This window comes from Calypte anna, chromosome 19 (genome assembly GCF_003957555.1).
Source record: "Calypte anna isolate BGI_N300 chromosome 19, bCalAnn1_v1.p, whole genome shotgun sequence".
Taxonomy (NCBI): Eukaryota; Metazoa; Chordata; class Aves; order Apodiformes; family Trochilidae; genus Calypte; species Calypte anna.
The window spans coordinates 9,945,143-9,968,554 of NC_044264.1; the positions used below are offsets into that span (position 1 = coordinate 9,945,143).

The window sequence follows — 23,412 nt, forward strand, 5'->3', positions numbered from 1 at the left end:
ATTCTGTGGTTTCTTATTTTTGAAACTTCTAAATACATATTTAAAGCTCTTCCTTTCTTCTTGGCCTTTGTAAAATGGTGCAGACTCGTGTGTCTTGACAGCTGCTCCCTCTTTTGTGAGGCCCTAATAAATCCATGACTGAAAGCAGACTGATGCTGCCAAAGCAACAAAACCAGACATGAAGTGGGTGAAGATGCTGTGGGTTTAGGAAATAACTCCACTGGAGCTGTTGCTGTTACACCGAGCCACGTTTCACCAGCACCTGGTTAGCCTTGGAGTTTACTCACCTCGCAAATGGGAGCAAACCTGGCAGGATCCAGGGATGGCCAGGAGGGAAAATAGCACAAGTCCCTTGCTGTTAAACGTGCTCTGCTACTATCATGCAAATACATCTGGTTCAGCAGCTCAGAAACAGACTTCAAAGGACAGAGAAGTCGTTAGAATCAGGGTTCAAAGAAAAAAGTGAGCAGCTGGTTGAGGCCATCTGGTAGGGGACAGAAAATGGTCTCTTTCTTCCCCAGTCAGTCAGTGAAATTTTCATTAATTGTAGGAACATCTTCCCACATTAACTGACATAATGTTGTTAAAAATGTAAGTCTTAATAAATCATCAAAACTGATGTCACAGGGAAACCAGGTAGCTGCAGCCTGCTGGGTTCTTCCCTCCCTGTGACACAGCACGCCACAATTACACTCCTAAGTTGGTGTTTTCAAAGCAAATTAGTGGGAATTGGATTCCTCAGCTCCTGTGAAGGTCCTGGGGAAGAACGTGGACAGGATGGCTCCCCAGGCTGCTTGGATCTCTGTTGACTTCAGGAGCCACAAGTGGCTTAAAACCATGCAGAGCAAGTGTCCTCCCTGGGCTGTACCCCTCGTTACTCCTGGGCTGAGCCCCACCAGCTGTGATGCCCAGGACAGCCCAGCACTGCCCCTGGGTTAAATCCCAGGCTTTCCCAAACACTGCTGCTTCTGCCAGTCCTGCCTTTGGTCCTCTTTCATGGATCTGTCTAAATGCACTGACTTTTCATTTCCTATCAGCAGCATTTCAAGCAGATCAAACACAAAACTCCTGATCCTCTGAAGTGCTCCTGCACCCAGGGCTGCCAGCAGATGCCTGCAAACACAGGTGCTGCATCCCTGGGAAGGGGATTTAGCAAGTCACCCTCTCCAAACATTTATCATTTCCCAATTTCATGAACAAATTCAGCCCCAGAACTCAGCATTATCTCTGCTGGTGCCAAAGGTGTTTCCCACTGGCTTCCCAGCTGTTTTCCCAAGCTTTGGGCCAGCTGAGGGGACAAACAACGCTGGCTCCGGGCTCCTTTGCCACTGAAGGAGACTCAGACACTTGAAATACTTTCCTGATCTCATTTTCTCCAACAAAAGACTGCTGGGCTGTCAGGGAGCCCACTTGCTTGGGCCCATCCTGGGTGCCAGTGCCCTGGGAATTTGGGTAATGGGGAGGAACCTCCCCTGCCACAAGGGCCACTGAATCTCCCCTTCACCTGGAAAAACACCCGTGGACTGGGGTCACCAGCCCTCCTGGAACTGGGGCTCAGGATTCCCAAGCTGTTACACCTCCTTAAGGGACTCCTGGCTTTATTTAACATGGCTTAAATGGACTTTGTGGTGGGATTGCAGCTGAGCCTGGTGAAGAGATTTTGGAAATGCTGCTCCTGCTTCCCTCCTCTCCCCAGAGCTGGGATGTCTCCACATCTGCCTTCCCCAGGAGGTGCTGGGGACCCTGGGGACACCAGTGAAGCCTGGCAGGTGGCAGCAGTGCCTGCAAACACCTCCCCCTCCACACAAAACAGTGCAGAATTGCTCTTTTTCAGCTCTACACCTCAATCTGTTTTCATCCATTGCCCATTTTCAGCAGAGGCACCATGAATTAACACAGAACTGCTTGCCCAGACCAGAGAGGGGTGAAGAAGCCAGGGCTGCCCTCATCACGGAGGTGCTAGAGCCCCAGGGAGCAGGATCCAGAACTGCAGTGACCTGCTGGGAGCTGGAGAGAGCAAACTGCCTGCAACCTGCCAGGGAAGCACACCAAACATGAGCTAATCCCAACAAAAATAGGAGTGAAATCATAATTCAGATGCATAATTCATGTGCATAATTTTATCTTGGCTGTATACTCTCCGGGGATGTATTCTAGAAAATGCTTGCTCTCCCCTCCCCACCACACTCGTGTCCTTCCAAAAAAATGCTGTGGATGCCAATGATTGGAGGCAGTGAGAGGTAGTAGCTTTGCTGGGTTCCTAAATAAACACTGAATTTGTCTGAGTTTCTAGCCTACGCCTTGGCAAGTTCTGCAGCCTGAAGCTGTTGTGTAGACCCACGGCAGAGCTGTCACAGTCACGGGATTTCAATTGCTTTCATTGTCAACCTGAGCTCCTGATTGTATCTGCATGGAAAACCCTTACAGTTTGCACTTGCAAATGCTAAAATTGCTAAAAATCATGGCAATTAAAACATAATTACAGTGACTCTGAAGGAAGGGTTGGAGAGAAGGCTCCAAGAAGACATCCCCGATGACCCCAGAGCGTTGCCCTCTTTACTGTCCAGGCTTCAAGATGCTTTTTCTGACAGATTTAATTGCTTAATGATTTTCTATAAAATATTTAAGTAACACAGGATCTTCAGCCAGCCCAGGCTCTGCCTGAACTGCCCGTGTCAGCCTTCCTGGAGGACAGTGGCAGTGTCAGAGCTCTCCTCTGGCACCCGATGCTTGCTGAGTCACTCAAAGCTTTTCCCCTGCTCATTACAACACAGAAAAGGTCCAAGGACCCCTTGCCAGTGGGACCACCAGCACCCATGGGTGGGGGACACACGGGTGCCAACCTTCAGTGCACTTGCAAGCCATGGTTTGAGGGAGCCTTTGCAACACAAGTCCAGGTTTCTGCCTTCAAGCTGCCTCACAGAGCAGACACTTTCAGCCAGGTCGTTTTGAACCCTTTGAGAAAGCAAGACTTGGGAAAAAAAAAAACCAAACCCATACTTAGGAAGAGGTTTTGTCCTTTTCCGAGCATTCTGGGCTTTCCTTTAAAACAAAAAAGGCATTTACTTTTTTTTTTGTTTGTTTCTTTCTAGAGCCATGTTCTGGGCTGGGTGCCAGCCCCTGTGCACAGGCCGCAGTGGAGACATGTCCTGGCTGGGTATCAGCACATCCATCCATCCATCCATCCATCCCTGCCCGAGTGGCCCCAGCAGCACCAGCAAGCAAGATGGGTGTGAGATTAAACCCCAAACCTGTAACCAAACACTTGGTGGAAAAATACCTGTGTAAGAAGGATTTCCATTCCTCTGACTCAGCTTAAGCAGCACAGGGCTAAAGCTGGGGTCACACCATGTGCACAGCCAGCTGCTCAGCTCAGGGAATTTTTCCATCTTGCCCTGGCAGTGCCCAACATTGCCCATCCTGGCAGGGGTTGGACATGGGAAAACCTGGTCAAGAAAAAGCCTTCCTGATGGCCCCACTCTGGCACCCACGACGTGGCCGGTAAGGGCGACGTGCTGGTGGGAGCACACATCCAGCTCTGCAGATTCCAACCCCAGCTCTGCAGATTCCAGCCCCAGCTCTGCAGATTCCAGCCCTGCCAGGGTGTGGGACTCAGTGGCCAAACAAAGGAAAGCTTTCACCCCGCCTGGTGAATTCCTGGGATGCTTTTCTGGGCTGCAACCAATGCAGAGGGAGAGCAGGGCTCCCAGAGATCTCCTGTTCTGAATGCACTTCATTCACACCCCAGCTGGAAGGAGGTGAAAGAAAAGGCCATGAACATGTTTCAGTGCAGAAGGGCCTCATTGCATGGGGGGCTTGGACCCCTCCCCAGAAGCTGGGGCAGAGGGCACAGGGCCTGGGCAAGGAGCTGAGCTGCAGTCAGGTTGCTCTGCAACAGCCATAAAACATCTGAGACACCAGGGAGGGAACAAAGGACATGGAGAGATGCCAGGGCACCTGGCAGGGGAGGCCATGCTGGAGAACATGTCCCAGGAAAGGAGGCTCTGACCAGCCTGGGAGGGGATGAGAACAGGTCTGGCTCTCCACTGCCTCCCCAGGAGCAAGGGGCACAAAGGGACAGGGGACAGGGTGCAGTGTGACATCTCACCTCAGCCACCACCCCAACACTGCTGATTTTTCCATCACCACAGGCAGGAGGAAATGATCTACACCAGAGCCAGATAAAACCATTCCTCAAGCTCAACCCAGGGCCAAACCCTGCAGGGCAGAGCCTGGGGTCACCCCTCTGGGACTTCCCCCACTCAGGGGAAGGATGGGGACTGGAACAGGCTCTGGCAGAGCTGCTCCCTTCTTAGCCCTGTGCTGGGTGCTGGGACCAGCAGATCTCGGTGCAGGAGCTGACAGAAGGGCTGGTGAAGGCACTGACCTGATGATAAGCTGTTATTTGTCTTGTTGGTAATGAGTTATAACTCAGGCTCAGCTAGACACTGCCTTAAGGGAGGAAACATCTGATCATCTTTTAATAAACACAGTTGGCTCCTGCAGCTCCTGTATCTATAAAGCCCTCTGAGGCACATGGCTTATGCACAGATACTGCTGCTATGACTCAGAGTCTGGGAAAGGGTGTCAGAATCACTGCTCAATAAATAGAACAAAGCAGGGAAACCTCGGGTGGGCAGGGATGGCACAGCCCCACTTCCTTCCCTGCGTGGCACCGGCCTCCCAAGGATTTACCCGAAAGAGAGAGAAAAATTATTTCCATGTTTTCTCTCTTCATCTCAAGTCTCAGGCACAAGCACTCTAAGCAGGAACAGGTCTGCTGGGTGTACCCTCACAGCCCCTGCTTCCTGGTGCTCAGAGAAGATGAACTCCACAATGGCAGTGCCACAGGCTGGGGAGAATGTCACTGTGTCCCCTTCCCAGGGTCTCAGGTGGACACAGAGAAAGGGGAGAAAGCTTGTGGATGGGAGCAAAGCTGCCTGGCACTTTCAGTCCCCCTGCAGAGGAGTGAATCCTAGAGAATGTCTCACAGTTCCCAAAAGCCAGCCCTGCTGCCTCGCAGGGCCACAGAGCATTGCTTTTGTAAGGTCACATCTGGAAGAAATATTCAGTATGAGGAATTGAATAACTTGGCTTGTACAAGAGAAAATAATCTGACACCCTCTGCAACCCCAAACCACAGCGTTACCCGCAGGCACCGCCCTGCACCCAGACCCCCACCCTGAAACCAGGCACCTTCTGACAGCTGCTAAGGCAGGACATCTGCTGAGTTCACATTTAAACAGCATTTCTGCTTTTCTTCCTCCAGATGTGTCCCCCCTAGATACTTACCTTCCAGTCTGAGATCCAGATGTTCCCCAAACTCGCTTCCTGCCCCTGCTGACGCCGAGCACCCATCCTGGGGACCTCGTTGGCTTCTCCAGCAGGGGAAGAGTTAAGGCACACCTGCACGAGGTGGAAACTGGAGACAAAGTAGAGCCCAGGGATGGAAAAAGTGAAAGCCAAAAGCTGTCAGAGAGCTGCTGGGGAGCAGGAGGGGAAGGCAGCCAGGCAGAAGGCTCCATGTGGAACCCCCCCTGCTCTCAGGCACAGAGGGGAAAACGTTGTTTCACATCAGACATTGTGTGTCTTCCAGAGCCCCAGTGCTCCACACATGATGGTTCAGGGGGCAGGCTGAGGACACAGCTCCATGGTGTGAGGGGAGGGGAGCAGGCTTGGCTCAGCTGCTGCCTAACCAGCAAAGGTGTGAGCTAGAGCTCCTTTTTTTCCCCCTGCAGCATCACTCCTGCTGTAGCACATCCAGGGAAGCTCCAAATCCACTTCCTACTGGCATGCCTCAGCTCCAGGGTATGCTGTCCCTCCAGCCCTGCCAGGGACCAACTTACACAGCACCACAGCTGCTGGTTTGCAGCTGGAAGGGATGCTTTCCCAGCTGGCTCTCACAATGGAAAAGTTTTCCATTTCATGTTAGGCAGCTGGCATCCAGGAGCCACTTGCTTGGAGTAAGAGCCCTGTACACCCCAGGGGCTCAGCTGCTGCTCCTGTCCCACAGCAGAGCTGGGTGAGCACCCACAGCTTTTCCAAGCTGTCAGGGAGGTCACAACTTTAAGGTTGTCACAACCCCAACTTCAGGAGCCAGACAGCAAGCTGAGAGGGGCTCTTTAAGGGCAAACCACAGCCCCAGCAGCATGAGAGGCATTAACCACACCAGCTTGGGGCAGCTGGCAGGAGTTCCAGACCTCCCCTTCCTACCAAGCACAGGGAGGGACTCTGAAGACAAAAGTGACTTCCCTGCAAAGCAAGGAGACAGCTCTGAGGGTGTCTGGGAGCCAGGGCACCCCTACTGCTACACCAGCCATTTGTCTGAAGGCATCAAGAGGCTTCCCCAGGGCCTCCCTTATCCAGGTTACTTGGCAGAGCAGGATCCCGGGGGGCTGCAGCAGGATGTGCTCCCTCCACCCTCCTTCTGGCACAGGGTTTGAGGCAGGCTGGAGGTCAGCACCAGCACAGATGGGCCACATCTGCTCTTCAGGTTGAATTTCCCCCTCTGCAGACCTGGCTCATCAGCATCTTCCAGGGCAGAGAACTGGCTGCTCTGAAGGGCAGTTGTCACAGGGGACAGCTGGCAATGACAAAGAAACTAGAGGCCATGTAAATGTGTCAATTCACCTTTAATGTTTGAAAAAAATAAATGGTATTTGAGCCATTGCAGTTATGAAGGGAACAGATCTTGCTCCACAAGAGACCGTGAACAGGTTCACATTAGACTCATGCTTGGAAAAAACACAAACCCAAAACATTCTCCGTTCAGATCCAGAGTGGAGTTCTGAATAGACAAGACCACAAGAGTGCCCCAGACAGTCCAAGGCACATTTATCCCAGTGCAGACATTTCCATCAACATGAAGTTATGACAGCTACATTCTTTCTAGTTACAACATTGTTCTATCGATATTACAAAATTAGGCATACTTTGGATTTTGCACAGAGACAAGAAGGACTTTTACTTCAGGAAGCAGTCAACCTGGGTCATCGGGTCATTTCACAAACAGTTCCCTTCACTCTGCCCCTTCCTCCCCAGCAGTGACTTATTACCAACGCCAAATTCACCCCAGAGACACAAGCTGGGCTCCCCAGCTCTGTGCTGTTGCCTAGGCATCAGTTAACAAACCAATACCTAGGCCTCGTGACAAGCACCAGGAATTCACTTGCCATCACACAGCATTTCTCCACACCCAGATGAGAAGAACTTCCTGCAGTGTAATCCCAGAGTCAGTACATACTAAAGACAACATCACTGCTGAACCTATTGGAGACCAAGACATTTGTCTGCCTTCGAAGCAGATGTCACATGAGTTTCCTTCACACAAACATCACACATAAAATTTTAACTTCTTGGTACTGTGCTTTAAGAACAAAAGCAGATATCAGAACATGGAGGACAGTCCTCCAGAAATAGCTTATCAGCTACAGAACATAAAAAAATAAAAGGAGACAGTGGCCACTTACAAGTCTTCCACATGACTAGCTTGCTTTAAGGAGAGCATCAAGTTAAGGCAGTGTTGAGACAACTGGCTAAGAACATGCCAAATAGAGCTGTTGTCACCAATTTGATATCCTGCTCCATTGTGGGGACAGGCCACGTGGCTTTAGATGTCAGCATCAAGGTCTAAAGACTTCAGCCACGGGGTGCTGCTTTCTGCAGCAGCTTGGGGAAGGGGGGGGGATGTCTGCAGAAGTCTTCTAGACCAGGCTGAGCTGCTTACAGGTCTAGCTCAATGTTTCATCAGAGCCAAAAATACAGTGATGGGCACCAAAAGAGAACACTGAGGGTGCCAGCTGCAGGTCTGTTTATCAGAGTCCGAGGTGGAGTTCAACCTGCGTGTGTGTGTGTGAAAGCCACGTAACCAAGAGCCACCCCACCAGGGTGTCAGGGGAGGTGTAGGTACCTCCCCAGGTTCCTGGGAGAGCCAGCTCTCTGCAGTCTGTGGGGTGGGCACCAAGGCTCACACTGGCTTTGCTCCTCGTGACAAGATTAACAGTCTAAGAAAACTGGGGAAGGAAGTCAGGGTCTTTCGGCCTGCCCAAAGAAGTTTCTGCAGCCTCAAAGAAGGAGTTACCACTGAGGGAGCTGTTGTGGAATAGTTTTATTTCTTCCCACGTAAAGGCCATTGTTTAAGCATTTACAGGTTTCCTAGTGCAATACAACCGAAAAAAAGCAGTAACAAAAAAACGCCGCCTTCTTCCCAGGCAACTAAACAGAAGTAGATTTTTACTGCAACATATACACATTAAATATAGTATACAGTCCATGCAGCGGCACAGCCATGTTAAAGGGAGTCGTGGCTTCAGCCATCAGTGCATTACAGTCCAAATTTCACTTGCTCCTACTTCCTATCCAGACTTGAAGAGAAGAATTGCAACCTGACCCAAGTAAAAATAGATGAAGTGCTTTGTCTCATGTGTTACATAGCTGCCAAAGTTTCTGCCAACAATGCAGTGCCAAGTTGGGTTGTATTTCTTGTCAAATTCCTGAAGAAAGAGAAGAGAGGCATTAAGGCCAAGAAAGCCCACATGAAAATAGTTGTAAGCCCGAATTCTTAGCTGGTTCTGTTCACACACTGCTGCCTCTCCTCCCACCTGCAGCATCTGCAGATTCCACACTGTGACAGACACTGTGATCCCCAGAGAGGCAGTGACTGACACCACATCTCTGCACTGGATTGTTTGAAGGATCCAGAGCAAGCAAATCCTCTCCTGAGACTTGGAGCACCCATCAGCCCTGCATGTAGGCTAGTGTGGGGACTATTTCTCCTCTCTCACTCCAAGCCTACTCACCAAAAAAATTTCAAAAAACCTAATATTTTGGCACATCTGCTCCAGCAATGCATTTGAGCATAAAGGTCATGGAAAAAAGGAAGTCAAACTTTGGCTTTTGCTGTCTGGGACTCCACACGTAAAGGGGAGAAAATCTGCCTTGAAAATGAGCAGGTAAATTCAGAGGCCAGACAGTAGATGAGACTCTAGAGGTCAGATGTGATCCAGCTGAGTGCTGGCTTCAGTCAGGCACAACAGGGCTTTTTCTCCCTCTAATTAATACACAACTCCCCCAAACACCCTTCCCTCTCCTGAGACAGAGCCAGAAGAAACTCAACACTGAAGATTAAAGCAAGTGTTAGTCCTCAGACAGCAGCAAGACAGTTTGATAACCTTTGAAGTAAGGAGAAGCTTTCTTGCCAGGGCATGAAGGTGCAGCAAATTGTTTCCCTCCTCCCAACACACTCTCAGGAAATAAAACCCAACTTCTTTTTGGGTGCCTTCTGTTGCACTCACTCACTTTATAGGCTGCATTGCCCCAAGCATTTTGAAGTTAGCTTTGTCTGTGATCAAAGTGATTTGAGAGGTCAGGAGACACCTTTGAATCCTTTACATTCAAGCTTAGATTACAAGTGAGACCCAAAATCCAGCCCAGGTGCCAGGGCTGCATTGCCAAGGAAGTCACACTTCCCCCTCTGCCAGAACACTTGGTCTGACTCTCTGGAGAAAGGGCTGCAGAGGAACTGACAGCTCCTCAGATGCCATCGTGCATGGAGCAAACAGGCTCCTGAAAATGGAGAAACACCTCTGCACAAGCCAGGGCAGCTGCCTGCACTGTTCATAAAGCAGCACCTTTCACAATCCTGCCAGCCAACACAAGGCCCCATCCTCCTCCTCACCTCCCACCCCAGGAACACAGCAGACAGAAGCAGTGATAAGCAACCCATCCAGTGAAACAGCAGCAAAACCCACCCCACCCCACCCTGGTTCTGCAAGTCAAGCAGCAGCAGCTGTGGAGAAAGTCCCACACAGAGACTGCAGCCAGCACCTTCCAGGCTGGCAAACCAGAGGGACAGCACTCATGCTGTTTGCTCAGAGCTTGCCAGAGCAACAGAGCAGGCCCTGCACTGCCAGAGCCCTCCTGCGACCTTGGAGAAGTCACTCCAGCCTCTTGGGAGCAGCAGTAATGAAGCAACCATCTTCTTACAGACAAGTATGAAGTCTGGGACAGACACTCAGGCTGATGACAGGCACAGGCACGCACACACACACACAGACTCAAGAGCTTCAGAAGTCTCAGCCCCCCTCATTCTGTAGTTACCTTTTTTATATATGCTGCAATGTCCTTTTCTATGTTGTACTTCTCCATTGCCTGTGTAGCACAGTCCACAGCATCCTGCTGCATGTCCTCAGACATGTCCGCATTCTTGATCACTGCCTTTCTGTCAGACATTGTGAACCTAAGGCAGAACATAGATCCCTTTAATCTCTTCCCCAGAAGAGAGAAGTGTCCCATGCATCAGAGGCTGTCCTTCCTACAGCGGGCTGTGTCACAGCCCTGGGGACCCACAGCCCCCTGGTACAGCCAGGGTCAGTGGATGGGCTAAGGTGCCCCGTCCAGCTGGAGCAGTGGCACTGTCTGGAGGCAGCAGCTCACTGTGTGGGAGGGGACAGGATCTGCAGAGAGCCACAGCCCTCCTCTACATCCATGGGATTCAGCCAAGTTTGCCTTCCAGGTGCACCAGTGGTTTGGAGAGTCTTCTTCTCAGAGCCTGGCAACCCCAAACCACCAGCCTTGGGAAGCATCTTACCAGCAGCTCTGCTTTTATCTCCCCACGCCAGGAGTTACACTTCCCACAGCCAGTTTCAGCTGGAAGGAATGCTGTTTCACACTCAGCCTATCACCATCTCCTCCCCTCGGTGCTGCCTTGCCAGTGAAACCCAGACTCTGGCTGTTCCCACGGGACAGAGCCAGTCTGACAAGTCAGGTTAACAGAAGCAGGTTAACTGCAGCCTGGGATGGGGGCAGCCCCACCACCAGGGCCCTTCCACCTCTGAACCACAACACGTCTGCCTGAAGCCAGCAGGGTAGTGCTGCCCTGGCCTTTCAAAAAACCAAACCAAAACAACCCCTGGAGCTGAGTGTGCAGCCCCTTCACTCTACTCAGGTAGCACTGGGAAGCTTCCAGGGTTCACATTATCCTAAAATTGAAGGGTTTGGCAATCCCAGCCACACAGCCCTTTGAGCAAAGGCTGCCCTGAGGCCCTGGGGAAAGAGCCCCAGCCTGTCCTGCTGCTGGCTGGCACACACCAACCCCCCCTGGGCACCAGGCCCCTCACCCCCAAGGCCCAGGTGAGGGGCTCAGGAGGAACACCTCACCTGGGGGCCCCAGCAAGGCAAGGTCTGCACTGAGAAGGGCCACAGCTGCTCACCTGGGCAGCAGCTCTCCCCAGAGCATGTTAAACTTTGAGGGAATGAGCTTCTGAATGGCATGGAGTGCCTCCTGCCAAGCTGCAGAGCACCATTACGTTTCCTAAATCCTTCTACAGCTCTGTGAGCCTTGAGTGATACTACCAAGCATGTTCTGGAGTAGTGAAACTACACATTTTTAGCTGTACTAGGGAGTAAAGAAAATCTGCTGCAATGATCTCCTTCTGGAACAGTCCCAGAAAACTGAAGTAGCAGCTTTGTTAGAGCAATTAAAGGAGCCAGCTAGCCAGGGAGAATCCAGTTACATAATTGCAGCCCTAGGATTACAATACTTCAATTCTTCACTTTCCCTGCAGTTGAAGACTTCTATTGCAACTCCAATTTATAGGTTTTAGATACAATGTTTAATAGAGCACCTCTATTAACAGCCACTAACGGCCTCAGGAGAGCCACAGGACCCGAGTTCCAACAGTAACTGGGAGCACGAGCCCCTGCCCAGCTCTGGGGAAGCCACTACCAGGCACTTTGCTCCCCTCCTGAAGCCAGAGGGTGGTGTTAGCCCAGAAACCCCAAAACACGGCTCAGTACAACCAACTAACTGCCTGTAGAGTTGGATTCACTACCCAGGAATCTGGCAATCCCTTGGGAAAGTCTTCTGTGGGGCAGTCCAGTCCAGAGGAAAAGGGAAGCAGCTGAAATTCACATGTGGGATATGTTCTTCCAAGAAAGCTTCTTCAGATGAAAAGGGCAACCAAAGTTCTTGCACACCTCGGGCCTTCACACACCTCCACAGCACGCTGAGTTCAGAGGGCATTTGCATTGCATAACCAGGCAGAGAGTGACCTGCAAAAACCATCTCCCATCCTCATTGTTCAGGCAAGGAGCATCTCAGTGCAGGCCTGGGCTGCCGAGGGCCGACAGCGCCAGAGAAAAAAAATTATTATCCTTCAGTAGAGCTGCAAGGGCTGGCCAGGCTGTCCTTCCCAGCACTGCACTGCTCCAGGGCACAGCATCCTTCACGGCCCAACCATGGCAGGGGCTGGCACACACCGTGCTGCTGGGGAAGGGACCTCCCAGTGACCCCCAGAATCCACACACCTTAACAGCCCGGGACAGGGCCCCAGTTTCAGCTCATTCCCCCCGTGGGGTCTGAGGCAGCATCCCCACATGCACATCTTACCCCACAGTCAGACCTAAAGGTCCTGCTACCTTGAGGAAAAGCACAAAGCCCCAGCAATCAGCCCAGGGCAGGACGGGCCAGGGCAGGGGGCTGAATACAACTCTGGCAGTCCCCCCTTCCCCAAGCCAGGGCAGGATGAAGTCCCGAGGGAGGAAATAAAGACCACAGCCCTAGCAGCTCCCCCAGGGCAGGATGAGGCCTCGGGAGGGGGATTAGGCCCCAGCCCAGCCCCCAAGCAATCCCCCATCAGGGCAGGATGGGGCTTTGGGAAGGGGAAGGTGACACTCATTCTTAACACCCCCTCCTTCCCTCAGCGGGACAAGACGCGGGTTTGGGATAGGGATGAGACAAGCCCCCACACCCACTCTTTCCATGCCCGGGCAGGGTGGGGCGCTAAGGATGGGACAAGGCTCCAGCCCAGCACCCACCGCCCCCAAGCAGGACAGCAGGGAGCCCGAGGAGGGGAACAAGGCCCCAGCCCAGCACCCACCGCTTCCCCACCCCGGCAGGGAGGGTCCTGGGAAGTGGGTGCGGCACAGACCCCACCCCACAGCTGCAGGAGCGGGGCTGGGGACACGCTCCCAGGAGCCGGGCGCATGTGCAGGCCAGAGCCCTGCGTGACCTTCACGGGGGGAGCTCCGGGGGCACCCGAGCCAGCGGTGACCTTGCCCGGTAACGTACCGCCGGGCAAGCCACCACGGCGGGGCGAGCTGCCAGCAGCTACCCGGGGCCCGACCCGTCCCGCCGCCCGACCCGATACCGCCACCCGCTCCCCCCGGGGCGGCCCCGCCGCCAACCTCACACACGGCAGGACCGGTGCCCGGCGAGGCGCGGAGGTCCCCGCCACCCCGGCCGAGAGCGTCGCTCACCTTCACAGTGACAGGGCCACCCCGGGAGGGCGAGGCACGGCACCGAGAAGAAGGAGGTGGGAGGTGGCCCGGACCCGCTCAGCCTCAGCCCGCTCTGCTCCGCTCCCTGCGCCGCGCCGAGCGCTCTGCGCCTCTCCGCCGCGCCGCGCTCAAATACCGCCCCGCCCGTTGCGGCGCGCGGCCCCTCGCTCTCCCATTGGCTGCGCCTCCCGCCACGCCTCGCCCCTATTGGCTGTTGCTCTGCGCGGCCCACCGCCCCGGCCCGTCCGCCCGCGTTGTTCTGCCTACATCCTGTTTCATCCCACAATGCCGCGGGGCAGCGCGGGGCGGGGCCTGGCCGTTGTCAGGGGGGGTGGGGGGGGCGGTTCCCGCCGTGCTGTGAGGGAGCGGGGGCTGCGGGGCTGCGGGGCTCTCCCCGCCGTGGGCAGCCTCGTCACCCCCGCGGGACCGTGACCCCCGGAGGGAACCCACTGCCTGGGGGTGACATGGACCCCTCGGGAGCGCCTGATCCCTCGGAGGGGCCTCGCTGCTGTGGTGTCCCTGATCCCCAGGGTCTCTGTCTGTGGTGACAGAGCCGGGCTGACCTGTGGCTCCCTGAGGGGCTGCTGGGCCTTCCCCTGCCCCGAAGGATTCCTCCTGTCCCGTCAGACCTCTCCGTGTCCCCAGAGCCACTCGCAGGCCGGGGGCTGCCCCGCACAAAGCGGTTTGGGAAGGACAGCTCCGTGTTGGAGTCAAAACCCAGCTCTGCCCTGGGGGATTCGCTGATCCAGGCACCTCCATGGCATCTCCCACCTGAGCTCTTGATGGTCAGGGATCAGCTGAGCCTTGCACTGCCCTCCCATTGCTGCAGCTCTCACAGGGACAGCTGAGGAAGCCAAGGATGAGAAAGAGACCTGTGCAAGGTCCCTGAGGCCAATACCGACCCCGTTAGGAACAGATCCAGGGCTCCTGCACCTCCAGGTAACCTCCTCGTGTGTCCCCAGGTTTTCAGGCTGCTCTGGCAGGTGCTGGGTTTCCCCTGCATCTCTCCTCCCCTGTGAAGCCAGACAGATTTCCCCCTCCTCAGCACTTGGAACCCGTTTGCTGCCTGCACAGGGTTCTGCTCTGAGGCCAGCAGGATGCTGGCACACAGGTGTGACACCAAGGTTTTGGTCACTTGGCTCCCTAGGATGCTGGCACACAGGTGTGACACCAAGGTTTGGGTCACTTGGTTTCTCAGGATGCTGGCACACAGGTGTGACACCAAGGTTTGGGTCACTTGGTTTCTCAGGATGCTGGCACACAGGTGTGACACCAAGGTTTGGGTCACTTGCCTTTCCCACACGGGTCTCCCACCCTCCATAATCGTGCTCTGGGCACACACCTGAGCCCTGGGCTGCCCCATCTGCCAGGCTGGCCACCAGCCAACCCTGTTTTGGTTGCTCCATTTCCCTTGAGCGGAGGTGCCAAGAAGCCCTTTGCAGAAGCCACCTGAAGAGAAGCCCAGCAAAAGAGAAAAAGTTCCCATTCCCTCTCATCCCCCTGTCCCCCAGCCTGGTGTGACAGCGAGACAGAGGCAGCACTGCCTGTGCTCAGCTGGCACTTCATCAGAACAGTGTTAATTGTGTGGGTAGCTTTGAGAAGCAGGGAGACCACTCTGGGTACTGAAATCTCTCTGATTTGCTTGCTGGAGGAGGATGAGCCCAGGGCTGATGACAGCCCCCAGGGGACAGCTGGAGGAGCTCCATGGCTGCACTGTCACCTCCCCACTTGGCAGCCCAGGAATGGGCCGATCCTTTTTGCTAATGAAGTGGATATTTCCTGCTGTGACCTTTGCAGCCTCTGAGACCCTGGTCAGAACTCTCAACAAGATCCCTGCTCCTGCCCCCAGCACCCCGGGCAGGGGGATCCCTGCTCCTGCCCCAAGCCCCCAGAATCCGGGGCAGGGGGTTCCCTGCTCCTGCCTCAAGCTCCCAGGGCAAGGGTTTCCCTGCTCCTGCCCCAGACCCCCAGCACCCTGGGCAGGGGTTTCCCTGCTCCTGCCCAGTGCAGCCGTGGCCACCGCCGGGCGCTGCAGGCTCAGCGCTGCTGCTGGCTCGAGAAGGAGCCTGGGGGCAGAGAGGGCTTCAAATGCCACAGAGGGAGATGCGTTCCTAGATGGTGACAAAAAGCCTTTATTTATACGTTCCCCCCAGTGCACTATATAAGGCACTTCACAGGAAAAGGGCCTGGCAGCCAGGAGCAGTTTTGCCATCTAAGGCTCTGCTCCTCCTGCCCTCTGCCTGTCCTCTTCCTCACGGGATGTGTTTCCAGTCCCAGGCAGTTTTAAGTCAAAACCAGCAGACTTTGGGCACATCTTCCCCACGAAAAGCAGAGGCCTGGGAACTGGCTGCAGCATCACACCAGCTCTGCTTCCCTGCTGCACCTCTGCAGTGACATCCCCCACAGGAGATTTTCCTTCTTATTTAACCTAAACCCACTTAGCTACAACTTAGTCTGTTACTTCTGTCCCCCTGGGGACACAGCACAAGGACATGTTTTGTACCACGTTAGCTGTAGCAGAAGACTGTAGAAATGTCACCCTCATGTCCTGTCCCTGCACTAATTCCTTCCCTCCCTTCACCTCCACCTTCTCCGGGCTCCACCCTCACTCACTCACTCACTCACTCACTCACTCTCTTTTGCCAATATCAATAAATAAAAACAGCAAAGCAGCTTTTAGTAATTCACCTCCTGCCTCCTCCTGGGTGCTCACACCCCAACACCAAACCTGGCACTTGGCATGAGCAAGGAGGAGCCAGATCTGGCCAGCAGCTTCCCAGCAGCTGGAGCTGGGTCCCTCAGTCCCTGAGCTGCCCAAGGAGTGGGAGTGTTGTGGGTTTTTTTACCAGGAGTCAATCTTTTCAGCAAGTTTGCAAAGTGCATTGGGGAGGGTTTGCTCTCAGGCCTGGGCTGCTTTGATCAATCTTGTCTGCAAAGCAGTTTCAGTGCCCTGGTTAATGTACAGCATTATCTCCCTGAATCCCTGCTGTAGGACCTGGATAAATCCCATGAATAAAGAAAATGCCCTATAAAAGGCAATGCTCTATGAAGCTCCAGCAGGGAGCTGCCACTGCTGGTGCTGGGGGTTGGATCACTGTCAGCAGCCTGGTAACACCAGTGTCAGAACCAAGTCCTCCAGTTTATGGGTCACAACTCCAGGACAATGGGGTTTTCACTCCCTGCCATCCTCTTCCCTGCACAGATCCTGCCTGGGAGCATTTCTGTCTCCCCCGGGTCCCTCTCACATCCCCCTGCTCCTTCATGGCAAGGTCAAACACGTCCCATCAGCAGCACCCACCACCCCTCTGCATCCCCCAGACAGCCCTGAGGCCACCAGTGCCCTGTCCCCAAAGCCAGCTCAGCCCTTTGGGGGCTCCATCACTGCTCCCCGGGGTCCCTGCCCACACAGGCAGCCTGGGCTCCTCTCAAGGCAAACGGGCTTAAAAATGTCACCAGCTAGAGGTGGCTTTTGGTCTGCAGGTGGCTTTCCAGGAGGTGGTGTGTTCCCTGCCATCCCGCAAGCAGGAGAGGAAAACCTAATACTGAGTGGCTCATGAGCCTTATTAATATGGATTCAGGTCAGCTGCTCCCTGCAAGTTTTGCAAGTGACATGAAGTGTGCAGTTCATGCAGGATCTGTAAATACAATATTTCTGTGGAACCTCAGTGGGGCCATATCAGGTGGGAGCACACCACATCCCTTTGTGGAGGGACGAGAGGATATGGAGCCTTAAACACACACCCTGTGCCTCTGCCTTACTGTCCCAGCCCAGCAGCTGGCTCTGAGGGGGTCCCAGGCTGCCCATGAGGAAGAGGAGTTTTGGGATCTGGGCTTGGTGGGTTGCAGAACAAGGATTAATTTGACTCCTTCCCTAGAGTTTCTCTGCTTTCTCTTTCCTGTCCTCCCTCTCCTTTGGGCTGGGTGCTCCAGGACAAGCCCTAAACCCAGTGTGGGCCCTGCCTGCACATCAGAGGCTTCAAGGCTGGAAAGGCTGCTGTGGGCAAGTACTCCATCCCTCCTGCAAGCCACGGGGTGCCAAGGCTCACTTTGGGGGGGGGTCCTCTTGCCATGGCTCTGCTCTGCCCCAGGCTGCAGCTCCAGGGCTCAGGGCAGGTCCTGGGAGCTCAGTGGGGAACGGCCTGGGGAATCTCCTGGTGCTCAGTCCTGCACACACTGAGGGGGCATTCACAGGCAGAACCACTGCGTGCATGGACTGCTGGGGTGCTGATGCATGCAGTAATTGGGCATCCATGCAGTAATTAGGCATCCATGCAGTAATTAGGCATCCATGCATGGCCTGATCCTGCACTCCTGCATGGACTCACAGGATCCTTTCAGTCACTCCACGTGCACTGGTTGGACTCTTGTGCAGGAGCTAACTGGGTGCTGGTGCAGGCAGGCACTAATTGGGTGCTGGTGCAGGCACTAATTGGGTGCTGATATAGGCACTAATTGGGTGCTGGTGCAGGAGCTGGCTGGGTGCTCAGATGTGGATGGACTGGGGCCTTGTGCACTGACTGCTGGGACACTGCTGGGCTCCTGCAGGCTGCCAGCTGCTCAGGGGGTACAAGCAGAGTCTGGTGGCACATCACCTCTGTACCAGGGCAGGGAAACTTGCCAGAGCCAAGCACGGGGTGGTGCAGCTCCCAAAATACCCCCTGGCTCCCCTGACACGTGTGAACTGAGCATTTTGTCTCCCCAGCAGCCCTGCTGCCACACACCAGCTGATCTCACACCTTCCCCTGAGCTCCCCAGGGCGTAGGAAGGAGCTGCTGCTGCACAGACAAACTCTGTTCTGGCACAGCACAAATACAAGAAGCTCCCAAAGCAGGAGACAAGGATTTCACTGTGTAGAGTGATTTAGGTCAGTCTCACTTCTGCAATGATTTATTTAAGTTTTAGCAGTTCCTGGCCTGAGTGAGGGGAAAAAAACGAGGAAAAAAAAAAATAGAATCTCCCATATTTATGCAATTTTTCTGTAATATTTATGTGGTGGAAGCTAAGGCATCATCTGCCAGCACTGTTTTAATCCATGCCTGCAGATATTTCCTCTACAATCACATTTCTTCTGCTTGTTCTTTAAGGTGGAGCACCTTGTTAAGCACAAAGTCTCAGCTTCCAGTGGTTGTTTCTCCCTGGAAAGAACATCCTGTCCCTTGGGCACTACCAGGTCTTCACCAGAAAGGATCTCACCTTTGTGTGACTGAAAAACCCCACTGTTGTCAGGGGTTATGAGCCCCTTCCCTGCCCTCCTTCCCAGCCTGGTCAGTTGTCAGTGAATGCTCTCACTGGACACTGTGGAAGGAGCTGCAAGGGTTGATCCAATCAATAAATACACGTTTTGTACATCCCTTAAGTCTATAATATCTATACATAAGAGGCCACGAGGGATTTTGTTTTAATTAGAGGGATGCTTAAGGCTGCCCTGCCTACAGCTTAGATTGCCATGGAAAGCAGCAGGGAGAGGCTGTCCTGCAGCCCAGCTTCTCTCCAGCAGCAGAGGAGGAATAAAAAGGGGAATAATAAACACACCAGAAAAAAAAAAAAAAAGCCTAGAGGAAAGAAAAAAATCTTCACTGACGTCTTTGATGCTCTGGAGCAAACAAAAGCACCCAGAGGCAGAGCTTTGTGCTCAGCCCCAGCACCAGCACTGCACAGGCAGTGTTCCTTCTCTGCTACTAACAGCTGAAAAGCCTCAGAGTGGATGGAAATGCCCCAAAGCCAGGGGTGTGTGTGTCTGTGTCTGTGTTTGTGTGTATGTGTGTGTGTGTGTGTGTCTGTGTGTGTGTGTCTGTGTATGTATGTGTGTGTGTATGTGTGTGTGTGTGTGTGTGTGTGTGTGTGCACAGCCTGGCCACAGCCACCTCTGATCCCAGGGAGCTCCTTTCCCCCTTCTCATGCCTGGGACTGCAGAGTATAAAAGTGGGAATATGGATGCTGGGGAATTGTCAGGAGAAACCCCCCTGTCCCTGCCTCTCAGTCACAATGATCTGCTCTGTTCTTTACTGCCCTCAAGCAACTGCACCCAAAGGGAGTATTAGGGGAAAAAAAAATTATTGTATTATTTTTTGTAATTTCACATAATAATAATTTATTGTATTTCACCTTTTAGATGGGTTCCTGTGGGACCACTAAGATACCATGCAAGAAACTGCCTCATTTCTGGTTTGCACCTCAGAGCCACTGCCAGTAGAAGACAGCCAGGGTGTCCCCATTCTTCAGCTATGACCAGGTATTTGAACTGGCAGAACAGATTGTACTGCCTCACTTCCTAATATCAAAGCAGTTATTTTGCAGTTTTTGTCCCATTTAGGCATGACTGGGATACAAGCTGTGCTGGGGAATGTCAGGATTTCCAGTGGGAACAGCAGCAGGTCTCTTGGCAGCACCTTTCAGCTGGGTGCTGGGCTTGGCAAACTGCTCCAGAACTCAGCCACTGCTCCCACCTGGCCCTGTGTAAACCTCCAGTTAATTTATCTCCATTTGTAAACCTCCAGTTTATTTATCTCCAGTTGTTTGCCTTTCTCTGAGAGCAGGCAGTACAATGTATGGCTCAGTGTGAGGCCTGCCTGATGAGCTGTATTCCCCTGGCTGTGGCAGCCCCTCCCCTTTCACACCAGTTTACATAAAGTTAGGTGTGTCGATAAAACAGTTCCTAAAGCTCTAGTTGTACTTTAAAATACCCTGCTCCAAACAAATCTGAACCCATTTCTCACTCATTCTGTTTCTGGGTTCTACAAAAAAACCTGCACAGCCCCACGGGTGCCACATCCTGTCCCTGCTTCCAGTCTGAGGGACAGCAGTGGAAAAACTCCTCTGGCAAAGGGGATTCTTTTTGGAGAACAAAATGCCACACACCAAGGCAGAATCTCTCCACAGGTCTAAGGGACACGGGTGACATCTTCTCTAATGAGCCCAGGGCTCTGTCCCTACTGTTTCAGTGCCTGGCTGAGGGGGCTCAGTGAGCTCCTGGTGCTGCTTCTGGGTGGATCTGGGGCGTGGGAAGGCAGCAAAGGGAAAAAAAAAGGTGACTTCAGGAAACAGAGAAATAAAAATAGCAAAAGGAAAAGGAGGGAAGGAGGGGTGGTGGGGGAAACCCTCACCAGGCAGTCCCTGCCTAACCACCAAGAACTTCCTGAAGTGAGAAGCCCAGAGGCATTCACTCCTTCTCCCTTATTTATTCCTTGGCAGGAGCAAACCCCAGCAGGTTTGTTTTCATTAACAGTTTGTGTTCATTCTCCTCCATCCACATCAGATTTTGGAGCTTCCCAAGAGCACAGGCTGCCACGTGGGGGGACAGCAGGAGGCCAGGAGCCTCTGTCAGGACAGAAATGTTTTCCCAAGGCATGGGAATCATGACTCCAGGTTTGGGGGCTGGTTTCAGCTCTGCAGCCTGTGCTCCCTGCTGCCTCTTCCCTTCCCCACCCCCGGAGAAGCAGAGCAGCACAAAACCAAGCCAGCAAAAATCACATCCAAAAGCTTATTTCTGGTTTGCTTTCAACCAACCTGTAATCACTCCTAGCAAGACAAATAACCACGGAGGACTGAAGCAGAGTCTGCTGCCCCCAGCCAGCATGGGGTGAGTGGGGCCCAGGCTGTACCCGAGCATCCCGTGAGGACCTCAGCACTCTGCTCCTCACTGCCCCAGCTCTGCTGAGCACATCGTGTTCATCACTGGAGAAAAAAGAGCAATGCTTCAGATTCTCCAAAAGGGAGTGTTTTCACACCACCTCCCAGGCATGAATTAACTATCTGGGGTGTTTGTTCTCCCCATCCTCTGCTTGGGAGGGGCTTTTCTGCTTCAAATCCCCCCGTGTGTGTGCCCTTCCAGGCTGGCTCTCAGGAACACTCCCACTGGCAGCCTGCTGGGGTTTCTGTTTGCATCAGGAGGTGCTGCAGCACGTGCACACAGAATCATTTCACTCAGATAGAAATCTACACAAATAAAGGGAGCTCTTGCATGGGAGATATTTTCCACCTTACACACACTTCCCCTGCCTGAATGCTGCACCCTGGGATCAGTCACAGACTGTACCTGTGCATCTTCACTCTACATGCAGATTAATCCCTCAGACAACACTGAGTCACTATTTAAAGGTGAAGGTCCCCAAAAGAAACATTCAGCAGGACTGTCACAGGTGGGACAGGACACGTTTGGGCACTTCAAAGCTTAGTCCTAAAAAAAATAATAATTTTACAACTTAAGAGGATGTTTTCAAAATGACCCTTTTCTTCCCAAACAATCTGAGCTTTGATGATTTTGCAACAAAGTAAGATTAGTCACGACTAATCCTGGCTGGATCATACCGTGCTAGGGATTAGGAGAAAGAGGTCCTGGCTGACAGGGCCAGGGCAGTGTGAGGGATAAGTTGAGCACACTCAGACACCCCCATCCTGGCTCACACCCTGAATATTTGCATTATTCTCCAGTGGAAAACCCCATTTTTCACCACTCTCATTTTGAGAATGAAAGCTTGTCATCTTGCACTGGTTGTTTTTTGGTTTTTTAAAGCAACTTTGCCATTTCCTTCCCAGTAATTTATTTCCTACATCATGTTTAATGATTCTCCACATACACATTTTGCCAGAAAGCCAAAAGCAAATAAAGGTTCTGCAGCTTATCCAACTGGTCTGAGTGCTCCACTGGTACCAGAGCTAAAGAAGGTAGTGAGGAAGGAACCATCCGATATTCCTATGGAGACACTTCATTAAGGTAATTAAAGCAATCACTTAAAACACTTAAGAGGAGTATTAACACACAAAAGAAATGATGCAGTAGGGTTTTCATAAACCAGGCAGACTCACCATCGGTTTCTGATGCCTTTAAGGATCCTTCAGCAGTTTATGTAAAGACTCATTCCTGGGCAGAGGATGGAGCTTCCCCACACCTGGGAAAAGCCCATCCGGGGCCTTGGTGATTTGTTTGGGGTTTTTTGTGGGGAGTTATTTGTTTTTTAAAAAATGCAACAGGTCTGGCAAATAACCAGAATTAGCTTGTTCAGTTGTGGTGGCTCAAAAACCTGTTTTTACCTCAAAGCAGCCACTGATCAAGGCTGGAAGTGCAGCAGCACCACAGCCCCCGTTCCACTAGAGAAGGGGGAAACCCTAACACCTGAGAGATGTGGGAAATCCCTGGGGAACACATCCCACTCTGAGGGCTTCCTGACAACACCTCACTCACCAACACCCTTCTGTTGAACCCCCAGCTCAGGTACCCCCCGTGCTAAAGCACCACAACCACCACCCGGAGCTGAGCTTGAGCTTCACACACACAGTGTCAGCTCAGCCCAACCTCCCAGCACCAAATCCTGGGAATGTTCTCCCGGGTCACCGCTGGTTTTCCAGAGGAATGTGTGTTTTTAACCACCAGAGGAAAGATGAGGGCTGCATGCTGGCACGTTTCCCCAAATCCCTTCATTAACTCGGGAGCCTGAAGGGTTTGTTTCCCAGCACCCTCGGATGCTCCCTAACCCCATCCCAGTGCTGCCAGTGACTCAGCCTCCTGGCACCGCATGGATTCCCTCCTTCTGACAGGGCAGACACCAGGGCTGGGAGGGGAGCAACCCAGCCTGCTGAAATTCACCTATTTTGGGTCTTTTAGAACCCAAGAAACCCTTTCCTGCCCTCTTCTGTATGCTCTAAACCTCCCTCCCGGGTCTCTGCAGGAACAGAGCCCTCAGGAGATGCTGAGCTCATAACCACCCAAGATGTTACTTTGCCTCACTCTCAACTTCTTTTTTATTCCCCCGCTTTTATGAATTGTTGTGAACACAAAACAAAGACAAATATATGTTGAGGTTTTGTCCTGTCCAAGACTCATCGCGCTTGGCCTACAGCAGACCATGAGATTCATCTGTCGAACCCCAAGAACCACAGTGTAGCTCTCAGGGGAGCACAGCATTAGCAAAAACATAAAAAAAACAATAAGAGAAACAGCACAAACCAACAGCCAGAGAATCTGAATTTATTTCTCCGCTGAAGGGCACAGATAAGCAGCAGCAGACCCAGGCCCGCAGTGCGCTCCCGGTGCCCTCAGGGCAGCCATTTTACCTCACCGTGCCCACGCGGGTCCCAGCACTCCTCCATCCTCCCCTGGGCCCTCCCGCCCGCCCGGGACGGGTCAGAACCCTTCTC

The 23,412-nt window shown here is 53.0% G+C and overlaps 1 protein-coding gene and 1 long non-coding RNA gene across 4 annotated transcripts; one reads left to right on the forward strand and one right to left on the reverse strand.

Annotated features, from left to right (window-relative positions):
• Window positions 1-6,613: 6,613 nt before the first annotated feature.
• On the reverse strand, window positions 6,614-13,388 carry DYNLL2 (dynein light chain LC8-type 2). 2 transcript variants are annotated; one of them, XM_030462323.1, is made up of 3 exons: window positions 13,258-13,388; window positions 10,099-10,237; window positions 6,614-8,492 (listed from the first exon to the last, which is right to left on the reverse strand). In XM_030462323.1, exons 2-3 carry the CDS (start codon window positions 10,228-10,230, stop codon window positions 8,355-8,357), a joined length of 270 nt encoding a protein of 89 aa, XP_030318183.1. In that variant the 5' UTR covers window positions 10,231-10,237; window positions 13,258-13,388; the 3' UTR covers window positions 6,614-8,354. The 2 variants fall into 2 exon arrangements, with proteins under 2 accessions (XP_030318183.1, XP_008489468.1); XM_008491246.2 differs by lacking the exon at window positions 13,258-13,388 and having other exon boundaries at window positions 10,099-10,256.
• Window positions 13,389-13,679: 291 nt separating this feature from the next.
• On the forward strand, window positions 13,680-21,866 carry LOC115599374. Of its 2 annotated transcripts, none has more exons than XR_003988362.1 (3): window positions 13,680-14,217; window positions 19,391-19,510; window positions 20,534-21,866. It is a non-coding gene; the product is annotated as an uncharacterized LOC115599374 (long non-coding RNA). The 2 variants fall into 2 exon arrangements; XR_003988363.1 differs by having other exon boundaries at window positions 20,801-21,866.
• The last annotated feature ends 1,546 nt before the right edge of the window (window positions 21,867-23,412 follow it).